We start from the raw sequence: 23,466 nt of genomic DNA on the forward strand, positions 1-23,466 counted from the left end.
TGTTTGGACTGCACTGCATACATATGTACCATCTTTGTGGTTGGTGCCACAGAGGCCAAACAAAAGAAGAAGACAGTTCAGATGCCTTGGAACTGGACAATTATGGGTGCTGGGAATTGAATCTTAACCTAGAAGAGCAGCAACTGCTCTAAACCACTGACCCATTTCTCCAGTCCCGATACTTAATTTCTTAAATAGCATCCCAATAGCTGAATTCTGGTAATTAAATTCTTCAGAGGCTATCACAAACTGTGATAATAACCACTTCTTAGCCTTTTGGCTAAGATCTACATGGTACAAACCAGAATAGTAAGGACAGTACTAGTGGAGTATGGTGGTACACACCTGTAACTCCAGCATGTTGGAAGCTAAGGAAGGGAGCCAGGAGTTTGCGACTGTAACACTGCAGGACTATCTCAAAATATATAACAGCAGTCTAAAAGCTAGGTGCAATGGTACACAACTGAAATCCTAGAACTAAGGAACTGATTCAGGAAGACAAGTGATTTCCAGGACTACATAGAAATCTTAAGTATTTCTGAACATGTTTACACATAGCGTGATACATAAGGGTACAGTCACTACAACTCAAGAGACTGAAGCAGAAGTCCAGGCTAGCCTAAACAACATAGTAAGATTCCGTCCATCTCAAAAAAGAAAGGAGGGAAAATCAAAGACATTAAATTCTCTGCTATCAATAGCAGCAAAAACTGAATGATTTTAGTGTCTGACATACAGTATATGACAAAGTTTAGTGATTATAAGAATCACTTGGAGCCGGGTGTGGTAGAGCACACCTTTAATCCCAGCATTTGGGAGGCAGAGGCAGGTGGATTGCTGTGAGTTCGAGGCCAGCCTGGTCTACAAAGTGAGTCCAGGACAGGCAAGGCTAACACAGAGAAACCCTGTCTTGAAAAACCAAAAAAAAAAAAAAAAAAAAAAAAGAAATCAAAAGAATCACTTGGAGGGGGCTCGAGAGATGGCTCAGTGGTTAAGAGCATTGACTGCTCTTCCAGAGGTCATGAGTTCAATTCCCAGCAACCACATGGTGGCTCACAACCATCCACAATGAGATCCGGTGCCCTCTTCTGGCATGCAGTGCATGCAGGCATAATACTGTATACATAATAAATAAACAAATGTTTTAAAAATAATTTAAAAAAAAAAAAACAAGAATCACTTGGAGATCTTGGTAAAATATAGTTGTTCATTCAGTGTTTTCAACAAGACCAGAGTCTGGGGGATGCTGATATGCACAGGCCATCTCTAGAATAGTAAGGTAAAGGGCTGTATGTATAAATCATCTACAGTCTATTCCCTTCCCTTTATGCTCACTGCTCTCAATTCCTGCCATATTGTATGTACCCCTACCATCTGCTGAATAAATTTACAGGGGTAGTTATTATATTATTATAATCTAATCATCATAAAGGAGGGAGAGAGAACTGCTAAGTATTTCGATCAAGTCATAAAAAGTTGTAAGTAGCACATAGATTTCTCAAATTGACATCAAAGAAAAAAATAGCTGTAGAAAGTAAAGTCTTCTGTTGGTTAGAACACTATCTTTGGCTGTAACTTGCAGAGCCCCAGTACATACATTTAAAAAAAGAAAGAAAAAACTAGTCAGTAGTGCTCACAGATGAAATTCCATCAATGAGGAGACAAAAAGAAAATGATCTCTTGGGCTTGCTGGGCAGACAATCCAGCCAAACAGGTGAGCTCTGGGTTTACTCAGAGACTCTATCCCCAAGAAATAAGATGGAGAATAAATGAGGAGTGAAAGACATTGACCTCTGACCTCCACATCCACACCTCCAATTTTACATACACTCAAGAGACAGGAAGGGCGGAAAGATTGAGAGAAACACAGAGAGGCTGAATCTAAACACACAACATCCCAGGTACCTTTTAGAAAAAAAACATAATTACTAACCTCCCTTTTTATGTTAGATAAAATGCATTTTGGGAACCATTACATAATACTGCTTCTTGTACCAGGCACACTGGAAGCCAATCCTAAATTCTAAAAAGCTCAAGTCTTTTCACACAGCTATGTCTATCCCCGCCTGAGTCTTGTCTCTCTCAGTACAATGCTTGTTAATAGTCCTTGTTTAAGACCTATCCAACTCTTACTCATTCCAAAAGACCCAGTTTAAATCTCTCTTCTTCCAGGAAATCTTCCTTATTACTAAGGCCTTCAGGAGCCAAACCTTTGGTTCTCTAAACTCTAATATAGTAAAAATGTTCAAGCTTTATATTAAGATAAACATTCCTTCAAATAAACTTGGGATTAACGTCAAGCTGTTGTAGATCTGTGGGACCCTGAGTTAGTAGGCTTTGAGCCTGCAGAATGTATCAGGGGTAGCCTGAACATAACAAGAAGCTGTCTCAACAAAGAAAAATAATTACACACACACACACACACACACACAAACCATTTTCATATCAATGAGAACATACTTAACACTACTATACTGTAGAGTGAAAATAAGAGAACCATGGCTCAGCAAGTAAAGGCCAACCCTAACAACCTGAGTTCACTCTCCAGGATCCACATGGTAGAAAATAGCATCCTAGAAAGTTGTTCCTGATCTCCACAGTGTATAGGTACATGTTTTTGCAGACACATACAGATAACATACATTTTTTAAATTTTAATGATTTAGATACTAAACTTTATGTTGTCTTTTTTATCATGACTAAAAATAAATACCATGTAGTTGGGAGCAAGAGAAATAGCTCAGCAGTTAAGAGAACTTGCTGCTCTTGCAGAGGACCAGGGTCCAAGGCCCAGCACCTACATGGTAGCTAACACTCTGTAACTCTAGTTCTGGGGGGGGGGAGGGGGGGAGGGTTCCTGATGCGGTCTTCTAAGCTCTATGGGCACTAGGGATGCACATGGAGCACACACTTCGATGCAAGCAACGTTCATACATATAAATATATAAGCCTTTAAAAATAACAGTATACATATACATAATCTAATATTGCTTATTATTGTTTCACTTAGTTTCATTTTTATTCTTACATAAACAATGAAAATTAGCCTTTAGAGGAAAAGAATTGGTCAAATTTTTAATTAAGTAGCAAAAAGCTAATGTATATTAGGACCTTCATGTATGATGAAACTCACCCCAAAAATAATACAGTTGAGCTTTTTCTCTAGGAACTAGGTTCCCTAGTAGTTGCATGCACAGATTCAACTACTATGAATCAAAACTGTTCAGAAAAGAAAGCTGTCTATATTGAATATGTTGTCTTTTTTCTGACATTCCGTAAGCAATGAAACTATAATTCACACAGAATTTACAAGGAATTAGGTATGACAATCTACAGATTATTTACAGGTCAGAAGAAAATGTTACAATGAGTTTTTTTTATAACAAAAAACTGTCAGCTACAATTTTACTATACTACACTCTGAAAAGCCATGCCAGAAATTACTGCACTACTACAGACCTTGGCAATAACATAAAGTACTTATATTCTAAAAGTCACATTTTTCAGGAAGATGAAATGGTGTAACTCAAGATGTACTAGTAAGGTTAATAAGCAGCAAAGCCAAAACTTAAATTCTAAATCATAGCTATCCCACAGCATCAAGAGATTGCACAGGGCTAGCAAGACGGTCCAGCATGTAGGCACTGCTGCCAGCCCTATGGCCTGAATTAGATGCCAGTGGAAAGAGAAGTCAACAAGTGACCCTCCCCCACTACCTGTCTTATGACCTCCATGCACACACAGAAAACACAATAAAAGGAAAATAAGAAGTTGCACGAAAAATTTAAAGAAAAGAAGTTGTACAGGTAGCACATAAGTTGTACAAAACCTGGTTTGTGCTGTATGCAACCAGTGAATGATATTAGAACTCATCAGTCTCACACATAATACAGGCCGATCACCATTGTTCTCTTAAATGTATTCTATTTGGGGCAAATTTAACTAAAACAGGATAGTTTCCTCTTGTGATTTCGCATCAGTTTTCCCCCCTACATATAAATCAAAATATCTTGTCCCAACATAAAACAAAGCACAATATACAGGAATGATTACTGTAAAAACTATAACTTCTAGCCAGGAGGTGGTGATGCATGCCTTTAATCCTAGCACTCAGAGGCAGAGGCAGGCGGATCTCTGAGTTCCAGGCAAGCCTGGTCTACAGAGTGAGTTCCAGGACAGCAGGAGCTACACAGAGAAACTCTGTCTTGGAAAAAAAAAACAGAAACAAAAGCCAAAAAACCCAAAGAACAAAACCAACTACAACCAGAAATGTACCCACAGACTCACGTGTGTACATGAATAAATAATACCTTAAATTTTGGAAAATTCAGATAAAGATCAAAGAAAATATAATCATCTTCTTGGCACCAATTATTCCCCTCTATAATAATTAAGACCCTTTCTTCTATGAGTGAAGCAAAAATTACACACATACACACACACACACACACACACACACACACACACACACAAATTACAAAACTAAAGAATGACTAAAGGTAATCTGATATACAAATATAATGCTTTATTTCTTCAGGGTGAAAAGCCCTATGCACATTAGAAATTATTTAGTTTTTAGCATGAGTTTCAAACCACTAACAGTAGCAGGATGTGCTGCTGCCGTAGTTTTTTCATGGACAGTTCTACACAAAACCTCCCCTGCTTTTCACTGCACTTACTTTCAATAGCTGTGTAATACAGTTATTTTATATTTATATTTTTATCAGGATATATGTAAAAGCACTTAATTTGGAAACAATGCATAAGAATTTTTCTTAAGCCAGGCATGGAGACATATGTCTTTGATTCCAGAACTCTGGGAGGCAGAGGCAGCAGGCAGATCTCTTGTCAGTTCGAGGCCAGTCTGGTCTTATAAAGCAAGTCAAGGACAGCCAGGGCTATTACACAGAGAAACCCTGTATCAAGAAACCAAAAAAGAAAAGGAGGGAGGGAAAAAATAATTTTTCTTGGTGTTCATCTTCATTACAAAGCATTATGGTTTTCTTAGCATCCAAAAGAGCAGATTTCATTATGGCACTTTCAAACATACTTGACTTTGACTAATTTTCTCATTTCCCTTTTGCACTGACCTTTGCCCATAATTCTCATTCTCATTCTCTCTCTCTCTCTCCACACACACACACACACACACACACACACACACAGAGCTGTGCTAAGACTTAGCAGCCAGCAGAAGGACTGACTCTTTACTTTGCCATTCTAAGTTCTTTTTTAAGGTTTGTTTTGTTTTGTTTGTTTTCCGAGACAGGGTTTCTCTGTGTAGCCCTGGCTGTCCTAGGCTGACTTTGTAGACCTGGTTGGCCTTGAACTCACAGAGATAATCCTGCCTCTGCCTCCCAAGTACTGAGATTAAAGGTATGCACCACCACGCCCGGCTCATTCTTAAATTCTTAAAGAATGCAAACACCATCATTAGAAAACATGACAAGTATAAAATTCCCCGCTTTATCTAATTTTAAACCAGGAATGGTGGCACACATATGTAATCCCAGTACTTGAAGGCGGAGGTAAATTGTAGCGCTTGAGACCACCCTAGGCTACATACAGACCCACTTCAAGGCTAGGCCGCAATACACAGAGAAAATTAGAATCTAAATTAAAAAAAAAAAAGAAAGAAACAATCCTGATTTTAATATGGACCAAGATATTATAAAGCAAAAACCACCATTTCACATAAGACTAACAGTTCAATCAACAACTGATCATGGTGTTAAACATGTCAATAAAAGCATAAAATTTCAAAAATTTTTAAAAATATAAATTAGGAGCTGGAGAGATGGCTCAGTGGTTAAGAGTGCTCTTCAAGAGGTTCTAAGTTCAATTCCTAGCAACCACATGGTGGCTCACAACCATCTGCAATGGGATCTGATTGCCTCTTCTGGTGTGCATGAAGACAGAGCACTCATACATAAAATGCATTATAAATAAATCCTTTAAAAAAAGAATATAAATTAAAGAGCCCACTTAGAATTTACATTATTTTTGCAATATTAATAAGCTTGGGAAATGTTAAAATAATTGTGAATGTAGTTTTTAAAATTGTTAAGTCAGTTTCTTCAAATACCAAAATTAATCTCAGAGCCTAAAGTCTATTTCATTCAAATTCCTGAAAAAGCAATGGAAGCATCGATTCTTACTGAACCCTTAAACCAGTGATAATATGAAGCAAAAGGAAACCAGTCCTGAGCACTCAGTACAAACAGTTGTGGCTACATCTGCCACTGGCCCAGTGGGCCCATGTTTTCTTCCTATGTCAGCATGTTCCACACATGTGCACAGCGAAGAGCCTGACTACTATTTTGCTATGGCTGAAGCTCCTATGAAAGGGAAAAGTGTGAGCCCAGAGCCAGCACTCTGCTTCTCCTGCTACATCTTTACTTCACCCATTCTGTTATTTAGTCTCAGGGTTTTGCTGTATGACAGGAAGTGCCCAGAAATAGCCAAATGGGATGTCAAAATGCATGTCCTTTAGCCAAAGCTTTTAGGAAAAGCAGGAATTTTTTTTTTAATTTTCAAAAATAGCTCAAACTTTTCTCCAATCTAAAGCTTCTTTTTCAAATAAACAGCCATAAGCAACAGCCAGGTACAGTGGCACACACCTGTAATCCCAGCACTCTTGGTGGCACAGGTAGGTGGATCTCTGAGTTTGAGGCCAGCCTGGTCTACAGAGTGAGTTCCAGGCCAGCTAGGGCTACACAGAGAACTCCTGTCTCAAAAAATGGGGAAAAAAAAAAAAAAAACCGAAACCAACAACAACAAAAGTAGGACAGGCATGTAGAACAAGTACACCCTGACCAGGAAATGCTGCTGCTCCTTGCAAAGGGTGAGGCTGTTCATTAAATTATGAAGATGGATATACAACTGGCTAGTTATAGATTCCAAACAAAATATAGTTATTCAAGTCAATAAAAACTTCAAATAAAACCTTTCTTCCACAAGTAAATTCTAAAACCAAAATTTTAGTTTTAGAACCTGACATTTTTATTAAGGTATCAAATGCTGTAGCAAAAACAGGTTGTTTTGTTTTTAATATATCAAACCCTAAAGTAGTCATTTTTCTTAACATTTATTATTTTATGAGTGTTTTGCCTACATGTATGTATACCACTTATATGTCTGGTACCTGAGGAAGTCAGAAAAGAGGATTGGATCCCCTATAAAATTGGAGTTACAGACGGTTGCGACCTGCCACGTGGATGCTAGGAACAAACCTGTATCCTCTGCAATAGCAGCCAGTGCTCTCTACCACTGAACCAAGTCTCCAGCCTCTAAAACACAATAGTACTTCTGAGCCAGGAGTGGTGGCGCACACCTTTAATCCCAGCACGCTGGGAGGCAGGGGCAGGCAGATCCCTGTGAGCCTGAGGCTAGTCTGGTCTACAGGGTGAGTTACAGGACAGCCAGGGCTCTGTTACACAGAGGAAAAAAATGTCTGACTATACGTAAAGGATATATTAGAAACTCTTTAGCCAAGGTTGCTTGTATCTATTCTTAATGTATCTTAATTTTTATCACATTTAAAATAATGATTAGACATTTGCTAACAAATTCTAAGTAAATACTCATGAAAAGTTAAAAATGCTTAAGATTCCAAATTAAAACTTTAATAACTCTACAAGGGTATGTTGGGCACAGAGACTAACAGCTGTAATCCCAACAACTAACAGCTGTAATCCCAGCACTTGGTTGGCTGAAGGAGAGCAGTGCATTAACAGCCAGTCTGAGCTACTTGGCCAGTGCAAGGCCAATGAAGCTACATTTATTAAGACCCTGCATCAAAACTAACAGAAAAGGGGAGTGCACAAAAACCTAGTATCTTAACATAACCAAGGTCTCTAACTACAGAAAACTATGTTAAAATTATAAACTAAAAGAAACATTTTCTTTTCAAGTTAATTCTACTATATACTTGTATCTCAATATGATCACTCTTTCAGTCCTATAATTTCTTATGTGGAAAATGTAACAGCATTAAAAACATGGAGTAAAAAGGTTTAAGCAAAATTATAGGCTCAATCCCTAGTACTGAGGGGAAAAGTAGGAAGATGTAACAATATTACAATAGAGACTAGGTTACTCTATTCTGTAACTTCATTTAAAACAAATAAAGAGATATAATCTTCACCATAAAATAAAGAATTACTAATGCTTGACTTGTGAATGGCTAATTTAAAGAATAAATGCTAAGTCTTCTTTAATAACTCAAACAGAATTTGGGTTTTACATTGAACTGGATTCTAAAGTTTGAAAAAGATTAACAAATTAGTAGTAGCAGACAAACAGATTTTATACGGGCATAGAAGAGAAATGAAAATGAGAGGATAATTATACTTAAGAAATATTAATATTATTGATAGAAAATCTAATATAGCAATTATATTATAGGGAATAGGTAAAATTAATGTGGGAAAAATTTATGCAGTAAATGTTAGATGACAGAAAAGTAAAATAAATGCAAAGATATTTTCAAAGTCAGGTAAATGAAGATAAGACAAAAAGATTAAAACTCAAATTTGCCTCCCCCAGATCTGTCTATCCTATCCTCATGTTTATTGATCTCCCCCGGTTGCTCACCACCACAGAATCTACAGACACTACACCTTGGCAAAAGCCTAGCTAGATTTGTTTTTAACTTTATATGTATGGGTGTTTTGCCTGCATGCAAATCTGTATACCACATGCATGCCTGGTACCTGAGGGTGTCAGATCTCCTGAGACTGAAGTTACAGATGGCTGAGAGCTGCCATGTCGGTGCTAGGAAATATTGGCCAATTCCTCTCAAAGAGCCCTTAACTATATCAGACCAGCTGTCCAGCTTCCTAATCATTTCTTGAACTCAGCAATCAAATTCAAATTTAAATGCTCTATCAAGCAGTCCTTGGTTGTATGACAAAATTGGAAGATTCTGGTTTCTTCTCTCTAAACATCCACACCACAAACAGGCTCACAGAAGAATACATTTGCACATGTTACTGTCTTTAAGAACAAAAACACAGGAGTCCCAGAGAGATAGCTCAACAGTTAAAAGCACTGGGTGCTCTTCCAAAGGATCATGGTTGAATTCCTAATACCCATATGAAGGCTAACATTCATAACTCATTTCAAGAAATTCAGCACTCTCTCTGGCAGACATGGGATACAGATATATATGCGCCCAATTTTTTTTTTTACTTTTTTAAATTAAAAACTTTAAAACAATTGCATGGAATTCTGCAAGAGCTTTCTCTATATATAGTGAGAAACTAGTTAATATGTGACGGATCACAAAAATTAGTGACAAAGCTTTACAGTTTTGAAAGGAAAATTCACAATAAGGGTATTATTATATATACAGTGCTCTGCCTGAATGCCAGAAGAGGGCACCAGATCACATTATAGATGGCTGTAAGCCACCATGTGGTTACTGGGAATTGAACTCAGGACCTCTGGAAGAACAGTCAGTGTTCTTAACATCTGAGCCATCTCTCCAGCCGAGAGTAAATCTTAACAAGGTTAGTTTCAAAGCTTTTTAACGCTTTTTGTTTTCTTAAATGGATTTTAATTTAGTTTTCTATCCAGGCCTTTTGTTGTTGTTGTTTTGTTTGTTTTTCGAGACAGGGTTTCTCTGTGTAGCCTTGGCTGTCCTGGACTCACTTTGTAGACCAGGCTGACCTTGAACTCACAGCGATCTGCCTGCCTCTGCCTGCCGAGTGCTGGGATTAAAGGCGTGAGCCACCACGTCCGGGTACCAGGCCTATCTTTCAAAAATAGCTTTATTATCTGTTCTGTATTTCCAAAGGTCTAACTCAAGGGTTCATACATTACAGACACGAAGTATGAAGCTACATCCCCATAGTACTCCCAAAAATGTCTCTAAGACTTCTTAGTTGCACACGGAAAGCAGACACTGACTTTAGCATGTTAATATGTGTCACATATAGATGAAAATACAGATTGCAACAAATTTAAAATCTTACTATATACATTTCATTGTAGCAGAAACTCTATGAACACAATGTAACACTTTTTTACATTAGGACCTGTATTCAAAAGAACCTGATTTGAGGTTAGACATTATCCATTCTTGATAAACAATAGTTAAACAAAAATTAAAACAAAGACCTTTTATTCTTCCACCTAGGCCTATTTTTTTGCATATGATCTCTTCCAACTTACTGGTTAAAAATACCATTTACATTCAAAAAAACTATAGAACTGACCATGAACTATCGCAATTTAGGCATTACCAAAAGCCATGGAAATTATCTTTAAAAATTTATTTATGTATGTATTTATGTATTTATTATGTATATAGTACTTTGTCTACATGTATGGGCACCAGATCTTATAGATGGTTGTAAGCTACCATGTAGTTGCTGACAATTGAACTCAGGACCTCTGGAAGAGCAAGCAGTGCTCTTAACCGCTGAGCCATCATCTCTCCAGCCATGGAAATTATTGTTTTGCTAAATCATGACAATTCAAGAGCATTATACCTTGCCATCTCATGAACACAACCTCTGTCATCATCCACTGACTGTATTTGCAGCCTAACTTTTCTCAGCTCTCTGAATACTCAATTATCTTAACTTTCTTACTTAAAATAATTGCTTTTAACTTTAAAATAATTATATTTGGAGTTTTTAATCTTAAAGCTCCAAAATATCCCTAGGATAATTTTATGTTTTCTAATACCTAACAAGGTTCAACAGCTTTGAGACTAAGATTTTTTTTTTAGTTTTTCGAGACAGGGTTTCTCTAATTTCTTGGCAGTCCTAGACTTGCTTTGTAGACCAGGCTAGCCAGGAACTCACAGTGATCCTCCTGCCTCTGCATACAAAGTGCTGGGATTAAAGGCTCATGCCACCACTCCCAGCCTAGGAAAATGTTTTAACAAACAAACATCAGTTTTGTCATTCATTAATCATAAACTGTATTACCTAACAGGTAATATTACAATGATCTTTGCTCACATACTTAAAACTAGTAATCAAGTGTTTGTAGGAAATATAGCCCTTCTAAGATCCTTGTTAGGCCCATACTATATTTGGGCATATCAAACAGGAAAGATTCCATGGTTTTTTTAAGGTATACATTACAGAAAAGTATATAAGGATTAGAATAAATTTTCATTATGAAAAGTCACTAAGCTGACAGAATTAAGAGGTCTTTTCCACATACAGGAGTACCTCAATTTATAAGTAACAAAATTTCAAATAGTATATACCAAAAATGCCCTTCATATTTAAAAAAAAAATCATTCATTTGTTTAACTTATAAATAGCTTTTCCTTCACAGAGCTATACAAAGGAAACATCTTACTGTTGAACTCTTAGGACAAAGTTGTCTTCTATTTTATCCTAAACATCACTAATTTGAGTTCTAAAATATATAGTCCTAGAAATAGACTGATCTGGGATTCCTCAAAGACTAAAGGTGTTTCTTATTTTGAAATTCACAAGTGCGCTTGCATGTGTCTATTAGTATGAAACTGCATTTGAAAAGAAAAATGAAGATTTCATGAAAGACTACAGTAATATAAAGGGTTTTTTAAAAATATATTTTTAGAAAATATTGGGACTCAAAATTAAAACCAAGAAACAGGTTCCCTATGACTTCAGTGGGAAATAATGTACAGCCGCCTGTGGTGGGAGCAGACAGTACACAACAGATATTGTAGGTGTGGCCAGTTTCACACAAGAAAGCTTTTATCCTGGTAAGTATTTTCCTTAACAGTGAAGATAATGGTCCTTTATCAACTGAGATCCTACCACATCCAGGTAGTTATTTTCTAAGTTGGTTGATTAACAAACATTATGTCTAATCCTTACAAAACTTTCCAGACTGGTAGGTACTGACATTTTGTGGATGAGAAATTTGAAGATTGGAGATTAAAGGACTTGTCAAAACATAAGCTGTTAAGTAGGACAAACCAGCATATATCCTTTACAAATAAAGTTGGAGATTTTGTTGTTTGATTTTGGTCTTGTTTTTCTGTATCAATCTAGGGAAAAAGCAGGATTAAACCAAAACTAGGTTCTCATTATTTTAGTTTTTTAAATCCAAAAAGAAATTTATAAAATACATTACAGTAATGAAGTGGGCTGCACATCACTCAAGTGTTCACAACAGCCATCTATGGTAAGCTCCTCTATTCAATTTTCCTGGTGGAAGGGCAGGATGAGAGGCTACAAGGCTTCGCAAGAACCCACCAGTGTGGCAGATATCCCTAAGCACACCTAGTCACATTTTTTTCCTGACTTAAGACAGGAGGCTTAAATATCTTCAAAAACATCTTAGACAAAAAGAAACCATGACAGTTAACTACAAAGTTGCTCAGGGAAGGTGTTATTAGAGCCCTTCTTCTGGCTGGCACAGATGAAACGATCAGCTAGTTATCAGCTGTACGCTTAAATCAGAAAGTAAAATGTTAAAATAGAGAAACAAAAATTCTATTAACTGCATACATATGTTAGAACCTTGGCCGTGGAGCCAGGGAGATAAATCAGCAGATACACACACACACACAGACACACACACACACACACAATTGTAATATCTGCATTATCAGAGCCTTGTCTTTAGGACTACCCACCCCGCCCCTTATACATCCACATCCATTTCTCCAAACTGGAGAAGAAATTCAATTGAAGGTAACAAATAATATTTAGATAAAGTGTTATGCAAACGGGTAAATGTAACAGCTAAATAAAATGCTACTGTCAAACAAGAACCGCAAAACTTCGCACTGTATCATTTACAGACAGAAAATCTGCTGACTCTACCTTGGAATAAGACTCATTAAATTGCCACTAAATTACCAGTAACTATGAATTACTATTTCAAATCATAAATGGTAATAATCAAGGGTGTAAAAGTGTAATCTACACAATGACAAAGGTGTGAATCATCTGATAAAGACTTAATAACCAGAGGTTGGAGAAAGGGCTCAGGTATGACTACTCTTCCGGAGGACTCGGGCTCAATTCCCAGCACCCACATGGCAGCTCACAACTCTGTAACTCCAAGATCAGACACTCAGATATAAATGCCAGCAAGACACCGACATACATAAAATAAACTTTTTTTAAAAATGTATTAATAGAGTCAGGCTCAATGGCGCACACCTGTAATCCCAGTACTCAGGAGGCAGAGGAGGCGAATCTCTATGAGTTCAAGGCCAGCCTAAGTCTACAAAATGAGTCCAGGTCAACAAGGCCACACAGGGCAACTCTGTCTTTAAAAACCAACAAACATTATTTTTTTTTAAATCCCAGGATCTAGGAACGTAGCTCAATGGCAGAGTACTTGCCTAGAGTGTGTATGGCCATAATTCAACTCCCAACACCTTGAACAACACTAAAAGCAAAACAGAAATTCCTGTGTGTGTATATGTATGTCTTGTGTTAAATGCACACATCTCCAAAGACTGCATATAAATAGCTAACCAGCACATGAAAAGATGCTTAATATAAATAATGATCTTAAAAATGCAAATCACACCCAAGACATAGGAAAAATAGCCTTTCACGTAGTACTGCTGGAAAAGTAAAATGGTGCAATTACTATGGAAAAAAGTTTGGTGATTTCTTAAAAAAAAAAAAAAAAAAAAGACTATTTTTTTCTTCTTCTTCTGTTTGTTTGTTTGTTTTTCAAGACAAAGGCTGTCTTGGAACTTGCTCTGTAGACCAGGCTAGCCTCAAACTCAAACATCAACTTGTCTCTGCGTACACCACTACCACGTGGCTGTGTTTGTCTTTTTAAGTATTATTTGCCTAATCCTTAAAATTCATCAATGCTGTAGCATGTATTATTTTTGTTAGAATTTTCTTGACTAACAGGAATAATACTATAATTAATGTATATAGGTAAATATCTCTTTAAGACTCTGCTTTCAATTCTTTTGGCTATCCACATTGAAAGAGAACAGTCAATCTTGCCAGGCACTGATGTTGCATGTCTTTAGTCAGGGGACTCAAGAGGCGGGGGCAGGTGTATCTCTGTGAACTCAAGGCCAGCCTGGACTACAGAGCGAGTTCCAAGACAGCCAAACCTACACACCGAGAACCCCTTTCTCAGAACACCCCCCAAGACAAGACAAACACACCCTAGCTCACTCAGCATCACAAATAATTGGCTCCTCTCCAAAGATAACAAATCCAGATTCTTAGGTACTTTATATAAAATAGAATATTTACCTATAAACTACATATATCTACTTATGTACTATTTACATCATCTCTAGGTTATTTTAAATACCTAAAGCAATTTTAATGCTATGTAAAGAGTTGTATTTGTGAACAGAAGCATGGAAACATGTTCAGTACAGATGCAGGATCTGTTCAGATATATTTCTGATCTATGGTTGGTGGAATCTAGATTAGCAAACCCCACAGATGGAGGGCACAACTCTATTTATATGATAACAGTTATAAGAGGTATATACATTAGCCTAACTCAAAAACACAGAAAGTACCCAAAGGATCCTCAAGGGAGTGTAGGTTATTAATAGGTAGTTTTAATTTTGCAAGATTAAAAAGTACTAGCATTGCTTGTGCAACAGTGTGAATATACCTAGTTCTATAGATCTGCATACTTAAAAATGATGAAGACAGGAAATATTGTTTTCTACATCTTAATTTTTTTTAAAATAAGAGACCTTGAGGTGGCAAGATGACTCAGCAGGGAAAGGGGCATGCCACCACATCTTAGACATGCGTTTGGAGCCCAGGACCCAGCACAGCGGAGGATGAAGCCAATTCCCACAGACTGTCCTTTTACACCACATATGCCCTATGGCATGCTGCCCCTCCCCCACATAAATGTCATTAAAAATTGTTTTTAATTTAAGGGCTTAAACTTTTTGAAATAGGAAAGAGGGTGTAGCTTTATAGTAGGACCTTTAACATGCACATGGTTCTGGGTTTCTTAGTCAACACCACACAAAACTAACTAGTCACTATTATTTCAATTCGCATTTCAGCAGTGTAGTGCATGCAATATACAGGCAAGTATAATAACAATACACCTTTTCACTTGAAATGGTTATCTATAGCTTTATAAATAAACATAAAAATTTATTTATTTTATAGCTTAATAAAGAATTTGTTGATAATCTAAGGGAAAAGAAAAACCTAAAGCTCAGAAAGCAACTTCTCACTACTTCACTAATTAACATTAAAAGAAAAGCCTGGCCAGGTGTGGTGGTACAGGCTTGTAACACTCAAGGCAGAGGCAGATAAATCTCTATGAGTTCAAGAATTAGCCAGTCTAGATAGTGAGTTCCAGGCCAACAATGGCTAGACATTGAAACCAACTTAGAAATCAAAAACAGGATTTTCCAACACATCTCATAGCAAAACTATCATTTTCAAATGAGTAGTTACTCCCACTTAAAATCCTCAAGGCACTGAATATTTTTCTCTTCTTAAAATATATAGAAAGGGTTGGACAGATGGCTCAGAGATTAAGAGCACTGTCTGCTCTTTGAAAGGTGCAGAGTTCAATTCCCAGCAACCGCATGGTGGCCCACAACCATCTATAATGAGATCTGGTGCCTTCTTCTGGTGGGCAGGCACACATGCATGCACAACATTATATACATAATAAAATACAGATGATCAGGCACCATTCTAAATAATCTAATCAGCGCTACTGTACTGGTGAGTGGTGGTAAAGACAGGCCAGTGAAAAAGATAATGATGTGCATGCCAGAGTCAGATTCAGTAGGTAAACCTCAGCTTAAAAAAAAAAGCCAGGCATGGTGGCGCACCCCTGTAATCCCAGCACTCGGGAGGCAGAGGCAGGCAGATGTCTTTGAGTTCAAGGACAGCCTGGTCTACAAAGGGAGTCTGGACAGCTGGGGATGTTACACAGAAAAACCCTGTCTCAAAAAAAAAAACAAAAAACAAAAAATACTGCATACATTTTAAAAAATAAAAAAATTAAAAAATAAACAAACATACAATATAAAAACAGAACAATCTATAAAGTAAAACTATTCAATCTGTCTACATTCTTAATCTCATCTACTTGAGCTTATTTTCTGACTCTAAAAGGGTCAACACCATCTGAAACTGCTAACATGTGGACATAATTCTTCAAGTTTATCTGCAATAATGAGCAATTTATTAAGGGAAGGGGTGGCTAGAGACTCAAATGGACCTATGACTACAGAAACACCAGCAAATGGTACTGATTACCAAGTACTTAAAGGGACCTTCTATATAGGCAGACCAATTGTCAGAGGAATATCCAAGGTGCTTGAGAAAACCATTCAAGAATCCTTTTGGCTCAGCTATTTTAACCTTACAATTAAATCTGTGTATCCTATCTAGTTAAGAATACTCAGTTAATAAATGCAATATAGAAAGTGTTCTTGCAATTGATTGTATGTATGAATATAGGAAAGGGTTATTGATACACATATACAAATAATAATTTTTGAACTGTACTTTAAGTTGTATAGATGTTCTGTAGGACTACCATGCTTCCAGCTGGCCTGCCTCTCTCATTTCCTTCAACGGAGACCATATCCAGTATATTTATTATTCAGTATGAAATACTTATATAGAAAAATACTAAGGTTAAGGAATAAAGCTACCCTACAAAGTTCTTTTCCAAATATCCAAAATGAGATTTAAGATTCAATATTTTCAATCATCCAAAATTCTGATAGCTTCTGGATAAATAGAAAATGTTAAATAATAAACAACAACAACAAAAAAAAACCCCTGGCTTTAAGATGAAAAAAGCATAATTTCTTCTAAGTCAATTTTACTCAAAAATGTCCTTTTATTCAGATTTATAGCTTAGATTACTTTAATGCTACTTTCACTATGTGCAAATCCAGGACATAAGCAAAAGTGCTAGTATTGCTTTCTGAATCCTAGCTGATCCACTAAAATAACTGAGAAATATTACCCTTCCTTATTGTCAAGTTAAGAACCTAACCAGTAAGAACATCCCAATCTCCAGGTTTTTTCTGTTGGTCAAAGAGATAAAGCACAAAAGCTCTGCCTGCAGCCTTCAACTCTCTGGAAGTTTAAGTGCTCAAGTGCCTGGATCACTCCTTCTCTTGAAGGACCTTATGTTATGTTTTAAATATGTAGTCACAGATGGATGTATCCAAACGCCCTTCCCTCTCATGGACTATGACACAGAATACAGGAAATTAATAGTTCTACAACACGATCTGACAAGCAAATAAAGGAACTAAATAGCAAAAATCAAATGTGTCTTTGAACTCAGCAAAGTTCGGGTTAAACTCTTAAACGATAAAAAAAAAAGCTGCATACACTACAGAAAATAAAACGTTTTACACTAACAGACCAACAAGTGGCAAAGAATTATAAAATAAAGCAACAAAAAGAAAGTATGTTCTTACCTAAATGATAGAAACGCTTTTCAGAGAATCTGACTTGTAATGCTTAATACTATAGGATTAAACTCAACCATTCTTAAAGATGGTTAAAGTGTTTAAGAATTATCCCCAATTGGGCATATAGCTTCAAGTGACATGAAGAGTTCCTTAAAATGTTCAAAAATCCAGGAGTACTGTGCATTATGGAACTTGGGGAATGCACACAGCATATATTCCTAAATACAGCATTATGGTAATGGTGCTTTGCATACTGAATTCCTTGGGTGTGATAGGACCACTGCATACTTTTTGGCATCTTGTATTTCAAGGATAGCAACACATGATAAACTTGTTCTCCTCTGACTGCCATGATGTAAAGCTCCTGTCGCACCCTCACAGATGAGAAAAGGACTTTGGGGAGCTTAAGGAAGACGAGAAAGCTTTCGTGTTTCCCAGAATACATTCTCCCAAGGGTTTGAATTTTTTAAAACTGTAAAACTTCTGAATCTGCCATTTATTTCAGACTTCCTATTGGATGCAATCAGCAAGTTCCTGCTCTCTATTCAAAGACCTTGTCTTTCCAAGTATTTGGTCTAGGTTAAAGTAAGCCCTAACCTAACAGTCACTTCTTCCAACACCTTTACTGATAAAGAAGCAACTACTAAGTAAGCTCAGGGCAGTGACCCACTGCAGTAGTGGCATGCGCCCACGCGTCTTCCAGACTGGTAATACTGAGGAAGGTTATCTCTCCCTTTTGTCTTTTATGAACTTTGAGGGACTGAAAACAAATTGTGTCCACTTTCTAGCAAAGGAATGAATTTCAAATTCTGAATGCAAACATATTTAAGGGGGAAGTGAGGAATATAAAACCAAACACCTTAGGTGTTTTGACTGTGTGCGCACTGTTTTTGAACCTCCAATGTTTTCTGTACTTGCATTCCATGTTACATACTTTTGGACTGGATTGTGGTTTTGTACACATAAATAAAAACAACTCTTTTCTAGCTTAGTATTCAACCTACCTGCCCATAGTTGTCTATGCCAGTTACTAATCTATTTAAATTTAACAAATCAAAAGCTGTCCTTAAGGATTGGCCAAGAGTCGTAAGTCCTTCTGCCTGAAGGTTTTTCAGTTCATTCATAAACGTTGCATGATTTTCTTTCCATCCAGCCTGAAAAGAAAGATGTAAGAATATTTTTTTTTTATCATTTGAAGCCACGGACACACACTGACACTGATTATAAAGTGATGTCCACCAAGCAGGTATTCCATTTCGGGTTTGTATACTGAACTTCACACTTTTGATGGATACGGCTCAGGTAATGTGTTATAGCTGTTGTCTCTAGTGAGGAAACTCTTCCAAAGGGGGTCAAGAATGAACCTGCCTGCCCTACACCTCTCAATTAAGTGACAACAGTCTTAATACTTTAATGACTTCACTGGGAAATTTGCTAACATAACATCCTCCAAATTGTGTGTAAGTGGGTGGGTGTTGCGAAGGTACTAGTGGAAGGCAGATGGCAGCAGGACTTCTTAAGTTGACCACAGCTGTCCCACGGGTGGCCTTCCTAGTTCCACTCTGTGATGACCAAAGTCTTGAAGCCCCCCTTCTCCTCGCTTCCCTGCCGGCTTGACTGATTCCCTTTTAATGCAAACCCGGGCTAGGCAAGGCTGGGCCCGGCTGTCACTCGGGCTAACTTGAATAAATATCCCCCACAGTTCATTGCTGCCGCTCACGCCGCGGAGGGGAAATGTCGGCCATGTTGATCGTAGCGCCTCCGCCGCCAGGCCGAGCTGGACCCGGAGGGGACGGCAGTGGGCCAGAAACTGCCACCGCGCCGGCGCTCCCGAGCTGGGGAGGGGTGGGAGGCCGCAGGGGAAGGGACCTGGAGGCGGGAGCGGCAGTGGGGGAGGGGAGCATAATGAAGAGGGGGCGGGGAGGGCGAGCTAGGAAGGAGCAGGGAAGGGGGGGGGAGGGCGAGGGCTGTTACCTTGATAGCATAGGGCGGCTCTTCGAAAGTGACCAGCATATACCTGTCTCCTCTGCTGGCAGGGTCCCGGGCACGGAGCTGCGGGCGAGGGTGGGGACGGGCGGGAGAGAGGGAAGCACAGAGGCGAGGTTACCAGTGGCAGAAGGGTCGCTGGCTGCCCCCACAGTACCGCACACGCAGGGCCGTCCCTCCGCCGCCCCCAGCACCCACAGCAACCCCACATGGGCCAGGCCCAGCAGAGCCCGCTCCCCAGCTCCCGCCCGCCCGCCCGCCCGCGCGGTGGGGGAGGGGGTCCCCGCGCCCACGGAGCCCGCAGTAGCCCCGCTGCTGCCCCCCCCTTCCGCCCTGCCCCCCGCGGGCCATCGGGTCGGGGTCGCCGCCGGGGCTCGGTCAGTCGGTACCTTCATGAAGGTCTCTACCGCGCCTTTGGCCGTGTCCAGGTAGGTGGTGCCCAGATGGCTGCGCTGGTTCATAGAGGCAGACGTGTCTATCAGGAACAGTAAGATGGGCATAGTGCTGGCCGGGGACACCGGGGCCCGAGGTGGTGAAGAGATGGCAGAGGTGGAGGCACCGGCGGCGGCGGCGGCAACCGCCGCTACGCGGGGCGGGGAACGCGGCCCCCGGGAGGAAAACACCGGCTACAGGGAGTTTTCTCCCCCGATAGTTGAGAGGAAACTCCCCAGCCCAGGTCCTCCCGGCCGTACCCCCGCCTCTGGCCTGCCTGCCCGCTGGGGCGGCCGCACGGCCGTCTGTCCGTCCGTCCCCCGCCCCGGCCTGGGGGGTCCCGTCCCCACTCCCGGCCCCTGTGTGTGTCCCCGCGGGAGACGGGCCCAGTTCCCCACCCCACCCCCAGTGCAGGGAGTGGGGATCAGGGTTCTGGCGAAGAGGGGAGTGGGCTGAGGGGAGATTGGCCCTGGGGCTGTTGGGAGAAGTTTCAGGGACTCCCTCCGCACCCCAGCGGTGTCACCACTTTCTCAGCCCCTCTCGCTACTGAAGCGCTTTTCTCTCTCACACTCCGGTTTTAACTCGGGCAGGGGCTACGTAGGCTCCGCCCCTGACACGTACTCGGGTCATGTGACGCACAGTCCCGCCGCTCTATTGGCTGGGCCTTAGAGCCTCATTAGCATATTCAAACAGCTCAGGGGCGGGGGGCGGGGGAAAGCTCGCAGGCGGACCGAGGGGACAGTTATTGAGCAAGCGCGGAAGCGGGGCAGCGGGTGCTCGCCGGAGTCAGCGCGAGGGGCGAGGGGCGGCGGGCGGCCGGAGGCCCCGCAGGCGGGAGGCGGGAGGCGGGCTCCGGGAAGGGGCGGGGACACGCCGCGGAAGCACCGCGAGTTGGGGGCGGAGACTGCGTCGGCGCGCGCAGGGCGCCAGCGGCGGGAGGCGTGTGTGTCAGGGCGTCCGGCCTTTGGGGCCGTGCTGGGTGACAGGGTCGGGGAGAAGGGAAGTGGAAGCCGCCCCCCAGCCTGTGGGTGAGGGCTCTGCGTCGTAATTCCCAGGGCACGGCGAAGGATAGGGGACCGCGCAGGCCCACGCGGCGGTAGCAGGCCCGGCCTTGGGGCGGCCCGAGGGGAGGGTGGGGGGGGGGGGGGCGAAGGGGGGGAGGGGAAGTGAAAGGTTGTTTATGACCTGGTACTAATCCCCGCCAGTCATTGGGCTCCGGCTGCAGCCGGTCGGAGGACCCACCGAAAAGGAAGCCTCACCCAACCCTTCAAACACGAAGGGAAACTCAAACGTGCACTGGCGAAACAACTGCCCTTCCCAGCCTAGTTCCCTCTTCAAGACGTGTTAGGGCACTAGAACATGTTAAATAAAAAGGGGCTTGTCAAATCCTGAACCGCAGCCCTCGTTTTAAAGTGGAAAGGATGACCACGTCGCGCAGGTGACCCAGAGAATAGGTTCCTGGCAAACCCGCCTTTCAGTCCCTGCCAGGATTGTGTCAGAAAACATTCCCAACCTGTCAACATTACCTGAAGTCTTTTCATCTGCGCCTGCAAGTCCGAAGAATTGTTCTCAAATGTAGTTGGGAAACTGCAAGCCGCTGCCTGAAATACGAGTTGAATTTGGAACATAGAGGCCTTGTAAGACTGTAGGTATTTATAGGGCCTCTCCCACTGGCCCTGCATTTCCGGATTTTCTCTATGCTGAAATTTTGGCCTGCTGGGCATCTGAAGTGACATGCTTTGCGGCACTTTTTTTTTAATCTAGCATTGTTGCCTGGGGCTTTTCCTAATATTAAAAAAAAAAAAAATCTGGAAGTTTTAAGTTTATTAACAGTAAATAGTAGCATACTGTTCTATGGGAATGAACCATAATAAAGGCATGAGTTTATTAGAAAATTAAGACTATAAAAACGATGGAACAACAACCAGTATTTGCTGCAGGCTAGTTATGCCTAGGGCTGATGGGAATTAATATATGAATAAAATGTGGCCCCTGTCTTCAAAGAGTTTACAGTATTCTAGGAAAATACAAAAACATTAAAAATCAGAAAATGATTACTACAATTCTGGAAGAAGAAAAAAACACCTGTTAAACTGGGACTAGTTTCGAGGTGTTCAGTGCTTCTTGAGACTCTAGATCTCAAGATGGTCCTAATCAGAGTTCGATGGCCACTCAAAAAGTGTGTTCACAGCTATGCCATTCTTTCCATGTTAGTGCAGTTTTCAGAGACTTAATCTCATTTTTTTTTAACCAGGGCCTTTCAGGTGTGTGAGGGAAACAGACTCCTTTGGGACTTTTATAATCTCTACTTCCTGTGTATTGTGGAATAATCTGAGTCCAGTATGAATCAAAGAAGCAGCAGCTGCTGGTGAAAAGAAGGAAGGAAAAAAAAGTCAGGGCACTAAAAATGTGATGAAAGGTACAGCAGCTTTCCCCCAGCCAGGAAGGTCATCAGGCACAAACGGCAGAATGCCTTTAGTCCAGTTAAAGAAATCCCCTCCATGTTGGATCAGTGTTGTTGGAAGGCGCTAAACCAAAACCATGATTGAAGGAAATCAAATGAGTCTGCTGATGTAACACGCATTAGTCATCACTGTACCTTTTACAGTTACTTGAGGTCATTTTTCCAATAGAACCATAGCACTTCTTCCCTGACTCAGTGGTGTTGGCAGGTTGTCATACTCGGGTTGTCATGGAGATGTGTCAGGGAGATGCAGGGTTAGATGCAAAAATCAGGAGAGCAGAGTGCCGAGAACTAACCTGGAGCGAATAACCAGAACCCATGCCTGTGATGGCACTGGAGACCAAAGATCAGGTTTTCAGCCCAGTTCAGAAGCTGTTAATGGCAAGGCCATCAAACTGAACAGAAAATAGTACATACATAGGCAGCAGAAGCAAAGACAGAAACCAGGAAACACTAACAACCAATCCCTAGACAAAATTGTGAAATGGATCACATTTATTCTGAAGTGACTCTGGTCCACTTGGTGGCTGATGGTTTAAAAGCAGTTCTTAGCCAAGATGTACACACCAGCATTGCCTTTAGAGCTTTAAAACATAGTGCACCAAATGTCCACACCCAGAGGAAGAAGACTCAGTGAAATTAGGGTGGGGGAGAGGAGGATGGGATGGCTGAGAGTGTAAAAGTGCTCTCCTCGTAGGGGCATGAGTTTGACCCCTGGAGCCGACTTGGAGGTGGGAGAGCCCATACTCCACAAAATGACCCTCTGACCCCCAACACGCTTGATGTTGTTCGTCATGTACATAATGTGCATGGTAATAAAATTAACCTAGAATTGCAGTAGACCCTGGTCCCCCATATTTGAAATTTTTATTCATGTGAATCTTACAGTGCTGATTAATAGCTACATGTTTAGGGCTGGAAAGATGGCACAGGAGGTAGACACTTGCCTCATAAGGCTGGCAACTCCAACTTGATTCTCCAAACACACGTGGCAGAAGGAGAAAACTGACACCACAAGGTTGTCCTCTGGCCTTCACACTTACACCATGTACAATGCATCCCTTCCCTATACATCAAGCACACACACAATACTACATGTTTAATGTACAAGAATAATGTATGTATCTGGCCTCTAATAATATTTTTTACTTATTTTAATAATCACTGCATTTGTTTTTTAAAAAAATAAAGAGAAAAAGCTTAA

The 23,466-nt window shown here is 40.5% G+C and overlaps 1 protein-coding gene across 1 annotated transcript in view; it reads right to left on the minus strand.

The window, feature by feature from the left end:
* Ints6 (integrator complex subunit 6) overlaps positions 1-20,052 on the minus strand; it is a 73,701-nt gene extending 53,649 nt beyond the window's left edge. Inside the window, 3 exon segments of the mRNA XM_051160672.1 lie at positions 18,385-18,534; positions 19,355-19,432; positions 19,756-20,052. Of these exon segments, the coding sequence (XP_051016629.1) occupies positions 18,385-18,534; positions 19,355-19,432; positions 19,756-19,866 (339 nt within the window). The 5' untranslated portion in view covers positions 19,867-20,052.
* Positions 20,053-23,466: the final 3,414 nt, after the last annotated feature.

This window comes from Acomys russatus, chromosome 18 (genome assembly GCF_903995435.1).
Source record: "Acomys russatus chromosome 18, mAcoRus1.1, whole genome shotgun sequence".
NCBI lineage: Eukaryota > Metazoa > Chordata > Mammalia > Rodentia > Muridae > Acomys > Acomys russatus.